General features: G+C 41.6%; 1 protein-coding gene across 1 annotated transcript; it reads right to left on the reverse strand.

The window, feature by feature from the left end:
- Positions 1-423: 423 nt before the first annotated feature.
- Positions 424-6,934, reverse strand: LOC114634120 (kinesin-like protein KIF23; the record flags this gene model as incomplete). The annotated part of the gene is made up of 5 exons (XM_028782770.1): positions 424-590; positions 1,369-1,478; positions 2,117-2,222; positions 5,952-6,080; positions 6,883-6,934. Coding segments are annotated over 4 exons (295 nt in total), but the record flags the coding sequence as incomplete, so codon positions are not given.
- Between the last annotated feature and the right edge of the window lie 457 nt (positions 6,935-7,391).

Below are 7,391 nucleotides of genomic sequence, written 5' to 3' on the forward strand. Positions count from 1 at the left end.
CCTATAAGACTGAGATTTGTCTCAAACCTAAGACTAAACTTTCAAAAGCAATTTCCACGATTTTCAGGTTACTCACTATGTCTTAACCCACTGGTTTCCTGATACAGCTACAGTCTAAGGATTGCCAGGCAGTGATGGCACACGCCTTTAATCCTAGCACTCAGGAGCTAGAGGCAGGTGGATCTCTCTACGAGTATCAGGACAGCCAGGCCTACACAGAGAAACTCTTGTCTCAAAACAACAACAACAATAACAACAAAGAAAATGGAAGAAAATTATTCATCCAACATGACTATCTGATTATTATTTCTGTACACCCTGAAAACAAATGCAAGCATTATCCCCATTTATATAAGTAACCATGGCTTGCTGAGGGTAGTTTTCTAGGTTGACAGGAGGCTCTCTTCAGTACTTACTTGGGCTTTATGGGATCAAACTGCACTTCTTCCAGTAGATCATATATGTAATCATTATAGATTTCAATGTACGAGATGAATACTCCATAGACACTGTCCTCGTCAAAATTTTCTGCTTTGCCCAATTCCTGGAAGTCTTCTAACATATTTTTAAGGTCTGGCTCTGCTTGTCTCCTACAAGAAAACAGATTCCCTTACTTGAAAATTTACCCACTATGAGCTAGGATAGAAAGTAGATAACGGCTGTCTTGGATGGTTCTATGTCAACTTGACACAAGCTGGAGTCTTTGGGAAAAGGGGCTCTCAATTGGAGAAAATACCTACCTCTAAAAAACTGACCAACAAGCAAGTCTGTCTAGCATTTTCTTCATTAATGATTGATATGTGTAGTACCAACCCTGGGCAGGTGGCCCTGGGTTGTATAAGAAAGTAAGCTGAGCAAGCCATAGGAGCAAACCAGAAAATAGCGCCCTCCATGGCTTCTGCATCAACTCCTGCCTAGAGTTCCTGCCTTGACTTCTCTCAGTGATGGACTGTTACTTGGAAGTGAAAGATAAAATAAATCCCTTCCTCCTCAAGCTGCTTCCCTGTTCAATATATTTCATCACAGCAATAGATACCTAATTGAGACGATATCAGAGTGAAATCTGAAAAGTCTGACAAATGTTCTGTCACATAAAGTTGAAATCATAAAGCAATGTTATTCAGATTCAAGGTGGGTCAAGGACGCCCTAAGTCCTCAAGATGCACAACACAGGAATTCGCCTTCCTCCCATTCACAGACATATCCTCCTTAAACTAGATAAAATACCTGAGCAGTCAAGAATGTGCCGCCTCAATTCTGACCTGACAAAAGTCAGTTGTAAGACCAACTTTTCTATTCGTATTTACCTTCTCCAGATCTATAGAAACTGTAGGACAGAATTCCACCCTTCCTGGGTCACCTACTCACTTGCTAGAGTGGGTCTTTGGAATGGGCATGGCTTCTCTTTTCTGCCGTTCCAACAAGGCATCAACTTCAGGCTGAATCTCCATGCTGTTCCTGTGATTAGACTTAAAAACCTAAGAGAGAGGCAAAAAAGACTTGAAAATAAGAACTTTACTTAAAGAATAGGAACATTTAAAAATAGGATGCACTTTAACACTTAAACCTGGGGGAAGGGCATGAGACAGCGCTTGATCCTCTTGTTTATACCCCCCAAGTGCTGCCACCACAGGCCCGCAGCCAACGTGCCCACCACCACGTGTAAGAGTCAAAGCAGTCCCAGTGTCTTTGTCCTTCCTCAGTACTCCATCCATCCATGTCCCAGTCCCGTGTCTATAGTAACAGTCACAAACCAACGAAATTGTACATACATAACGTTTTCCTAGATATGATCCTACTATGTCAAATATAATTTTTAAGGTATGGGGAACCAGGCCTCCGGACCCCGGAGACCCTGCTATTGTATGCGTCTTCCCACTTCCTGTCACGCCATACGTAAACAGCAAACCTACAGTGTAGCAAGTAACAATGAGTTATAGTCTTAAAGTCCCACAGAACATTTCGTTGTATTTAAAACACTAAAATTAATAAACCACAAAAAGAGCATCACTCTAATGAGTTAAATATGAATTCAATGTCAAGCCAAATATATAAATATCACAAAGTTTTATCACAAGATGAAACAGGGAGTTCAGCAAAACTCCAAGAATCATACCATTTTTGCCATGAATGAGGTTATCCACTAAGGGATTGGCTATGACATAGAAGATTTCCTTCTGGGTGGACTGCATATCAAACACATTGGTAAAATTATATTTCATCTGTGGAGAAAAGAAAGACATCACCACACAGAATTCCATTAGAGCTATATCTGTTCTATACTTGGAATGTTTCTGTTGTGAACATATATCAAATCCAGACACGTTAAAAAAAACCACAAAAAAAAAACAAAAACAAGAATGATCTTTAGGCTTGGAGCCTTCAGTAGTCAAAATGTACATAAATCACAGCTATCGTAACAATTACCTTCAGTCCTAGCCACTGAGGAAAAGTGAAGAAAAGTCATTGAGTCCACTAATGCTGCACAGATTAAGAGTGAACAAAAGTGAGCTTGTATAGCCAGTGCTACAGAGGCTGAGACAGGAAGTCTGCCATGAGTCTGATGGCAGCCTGGGCTACACATAGTCATAGGCCAGACTTGGCTATAGTGTAAGATCCTGTTAACAAACAAAGCAAAACAAGGTAATGGCCTATAATCCTAAATTTATGCCAGGCAGTGGAGGCACACACATTTAATATCAGTACTGAGGAGGCAGAGACAGGCTGATCTGAGTTTGAAATCAGCCTGGTCTACAGAGTGAGTTCCAGGATAGCCAAGGCTATACAGAGACCCCTTATCAAAAAAAATCAAAATATGTAAATAAATGTATTAAAAATTTCAAGCATTATAGCTTCTATTTGTTGTTCTTTCTTTTCTCTTCTCTTCTTTGGAGTGTGTTTGTATGAAACAGTCTGTATGTAGTTATGGCTGGCCTAGAACTTGCAATGTAGACAGACCAGGCTGGCCTTCAAGTTTAAGTGATCCTCCTGCCCTTGCTTCCAAGTGCTAGGATCACATGCATGCACCACCATTGGCCACAGCTCTCTATTTGTTCTTTACAAAGGTCTGTGTAAAGCAGCAAGAACCAACAAGATGGCTCAACAGGTAAAGGCACTGGCTAGCAAGCCTGAGAACCTAGGCTCAATCCCTGGAACCCACCTGGTGAAAGGAGAGAACGGTCTATAGGTTATTCTCTGCCCTCCTAAGTACATAATGTACACACAAACAAAAATATATATAAAAAGATGTTATAAATAGGACGGCAAAATAACAAGTGTACATTTTAAATCTAGAAATGAGTTATAAATATAATCTTATAAAGTTTTTTATAGTTTTTGGGTTTATTTGTTGTTTGTTAAGACAGGGGTTCATTGTGCTGTCTTATCTGTTCAGCAGTCCTGGAACTCACTCTGTAAAGCAGGCTACCCTTGGACTCCTAAAGATCCGCACACTTCTGCCTCCCAAGTGCTGGGATTAAAGGCATGTACCACCCAGCATTATCTGAGTTCTTACACAAAATAAATGTTACTTTTTGCAATGTATTTTTATATTTGTGTATGTATGTATACATATATATGTGTATGTATACACATATATGTAAAATTCTTTAAGACAGTCTTATTAACCCAAGGTAGTCTTGAACTTACTATGTAACCAAGGAAGAACTTGAATTGCTGATCCTCTTGCCTCTACCTCCAGAGTGCTGAATTATAAACTTATGCCACCATGACAGTGGGAGATTGGTTCAGATCTCCCACAGAAACTAACTCAGGAGGCTAAGACAAGTTCTAGTTCAGCCAAGTTAATATGTGAGGCCCTGTCTCAGAAACAAACAACCAAACAAACCAGGAAGCAAATAAACAGAAAACAGAAAGATGAGAAAGAGGGGGTTAGGGGAAGAGCCCTGAACACAGCCCACCTTAGTATTCAGAGGCTAGACAGAAGCCAGCAGAGGGGACAGTGACAAAACAGCCTAAAGCTAAAGAGGGCAAGCAGAGCAAGCTTCAGGAAGGGGCGGGCTGCTGAGATAAAGAGACAAAGTTAGCAGCACAGGGGACATGGGAAGTCTACAGAAGAGAGTCACTGAAGCAGTGAGCACAAGCTGGATGGCAGCCCAGTGTGGCGGCTCAGGCCTGGAATCTCAGCACATAAGAAAATGAGGTAGACAATTTGTCACAAGTTTAAAGGCTCCCTAGATTACACAGCAACCCCAGGACAGACAGATTAGAGGCTAAGACCCTGTCTCAACAAACAAAAGAGTGAATGGCAGTTCAAACTCAGAAAACCTAAATCAATCATCTACTTTCTGCATTCGCATATCCCCATCCCTTCAGAAAATCTGACTTCCTGCCTTATGAAATTACTTGTCTAATTGTCAGTTCGGGTATAATGTCCATAAAGGCAGTTTTACTTTGAACAAAAACAAAAAACCTCTTCCCTACCAGAGAGTAACTAGCCTCCTACAACATTTGGAGAACTAATAGAATGTATCCATAGCTAAATATATCTTTATATTCTTTGTTATTGTTACTGGAAGCAGGTCTCCCTCTTCAGCACAGGCTGGTCTGGAACTCATGACCCTCTTGCTTCAGCCTCTTAAACTTTAGTATCACAGTAGTAGCTTAGGCTAGTATTTCACATTTATTCATTTTATTCTCTACTTCATTAGACATAAAAACTCTCTCAATACACCTCAGTAGTCTAATACTTGCCAAACATTCAGGAGGCCTTAAATTCACTTCCAAACACTGCAAATAATAAAGAAAACACTTACCTGGTAAAAAATGGTGATACATGCCTCTAATACCAGGTGGGTCACCCACCAGTTCAAAGCCAGACTGAGCTATAGAGAGATGCTATCTCCCAAAAAAAAAAAAAAAATGCCAAAGACGAACAAGGTCCTGCATTCAATCCCTAACACCACAAAAATCAAACAGCAACAAAACCCACTCAAGGCATCAAGGGATTCATACTTCTAATTTCAGTACTAGGGAGACCAAAACAGGGGGACCAGAAGTAGTTTTGAGGCCACCCTAGGTGTGATGGTCGGAATCAGAATGTAGCCCGAAAGGTCAGATATTTGAATGCTTGGTTCCCAGTTGGGAGTCTGTTTAGGAAAGATTAGGAGGTGTGGCTTTGTTGGAGGAGGTGTGCAATGGGGGTGGGTTTTAGGTTTCAAAAGCCTACTGTCTCTCTTCCGGCCTCCTGGTTGCTCATTAGAATATAAACTCCCAGCTACTGCTCCAGTGTGCCACGTGTGTACCACCATGCTTGCTACAATGATGATCACGGACCAACCCTCTGAAACTGTAATGTTTCCTAAGTTACCGTGGTCATGTGTCTCTTTATAGCAATAGAACAGGAATAACACACTGGGCTACATGGTGATATTGCCAGAGAAACAAAATAAAACCTTTATGGTTGATCCACACATACAACAATACTACTGTGGGTGTAGCTCAAATGGCTGAGCACTTGCCTAGCATCCACAGGATCCTAGGTTCAAGCCCCAGGGAAGGGAAAAGCACACAAAATACCTCTTATTAAATGTTACTCAAATCTTCTCATGTGAAGTTTCATATATTCAGTTTTAGGATGTCCTCTGAAAGTCAGGTGATGGTGGCACATGCCTTTAATCCCACCACTCAGAAGACAGAGGCAAGGAGATCTCTGTGAGTTCCAAGCCAGCCTTGCCTATATAATGAGTTTCAGGACAGCCAGGCCTACACAGTAACATCCTACCTCAAAAATATCAAAAATACAAAAAGAGAAAGAAAAAAAAATCCCCTGAAAGCAACCCCCCAATTCCAACATACCAAAAGTCTATCTGTATGTCCCAGAAATGAAAGCTATTTTAGATAAGGTGGCTGAAGTACTCCTTCCCACACATGAGATTGCACATGAGTTTTTAAACTCAAAACTGACAACAAGGTTTCCACTAGGAACCTACCTGCTTATAGCCTTCATTACTTTGGAGCCGACAGCCCTCAGGAGTGTGGAGCTGCACCGTTGTACTATTGAGCACCTCCACACAGCACTGCTGATCAGGGAAGCTCGGGGGACGCACCCTACAGTACACCTGGAAAAAGAGCAAGGTGTTCAAACAAGGTTGACTTTTTGCCTGATTTTCTTTTTGGCTTTTCTGTTTGTCTCGTTTGTTGAGACACACAGGTTCTCAGTCTGTAGCCCAAACTGGGCTGGAGCTCTCAGCAATCTGCCTGCTAGTCTCCAGGATGCTGGAACTGCAGGCATGCCCCTCTGTGAATGTTCAGCACTCACCTGACTTTCCATTTAAGTTCTGTTTATTCATCTACAAATACCTGACCTTCAACACAAAAATTTCACAGTCACCAAAACCAAATCTGCAGCTCACAATGGTCAAATGCAAAGATGCACTAAATCAAAATAAATTTAGGCTAGAATATTAAACTGTACAGTAATCTCTTCACTGTTGTGCACAAATAAAATTGTAACAACATAAAAAAAAATCTCTCTAAATAGCTGAAAGAGCCATTAAATTCTTTAGAGTTGGATGTTATGTCAAACAGCCAGCTCAGGTGGGTGTGGTAGCACACATTTGTAATCCCAGCACTTGGAGGGAAGAGGAGCTCATCTGAGGAAAACCTGTCCAGCTGTGCTCACAGCAAGTGGTGCAATTGGGAACCAGAGGCCCTCTGCAGTGGCAGTGGGGTGGTGGTGATCCCCTTTTCAGGAAGAGGTTTTAACTAAATTGTTATTCTACACTAGTCTCTATGAACTTTGAGTATTGGGTTCTCCTTGAGAATGTGTCAGTTACCACATACAGGTGGGAGAGGGCACATACAAGACAGAAATGGACTAAAGAAAACATACGCGCACACACACACACTCAGACACTTTACCTCGACCTGATCCTTAAGCACTTGCTGCGATTGTTTTTTTATTTTTGGTATCCTGGATAAAAAGAAAAAAAAGAAATAAAAAGAAAAACATAAATTTCAATTCCACACTAACATAGAAGTTGTCACAAATCCAAATAATGGTGAACTTCCTAAGGCTTAAAAAATCATTTCCCGCCTTTGGGCTGGGGCAGACACAGTGTTGGTCTGCTCCTGTGGAGATACTGAATCCTCAGCCATCCTAGAGGAGCCACTGCACTCAGAGCAGCCGAGGAGCTACTGCACTCATAGCAGCAGACACCAAGGTGGTTTGCACTTGGGAGACATCTTATCCGGAGCCATCTTAGAGGAACCACTGCACCCAGAGCAGAAGGATTTCCAGATCCAAGAGGTGGCCTGAGTCCCAGAAGTTCTTCCACCCAGGAGATTAGGATCATAAGACCATGGAGACATCTGGACTCGGAGGAGCTCTGCCACAAGCAAGATAACTGGAAATATAGACTCCAGTCTTA

The sequence above is a fragment of the Grammomys surdaster genome, unplaced genomic scaffold (genome assembly GCF_004785775.1).
Source record: "Grammomys surdaster isolate TR1022 unplaced genomic scaffold, NIH_TR_1.0 865, whole genome shotgun sequence".
Taxonomy (NCBI): Eukaryota; Metazoa; Chordata; class Mammalia; order Rodentia; family Muridae; genus Grammomys; species Grammomys surdaster.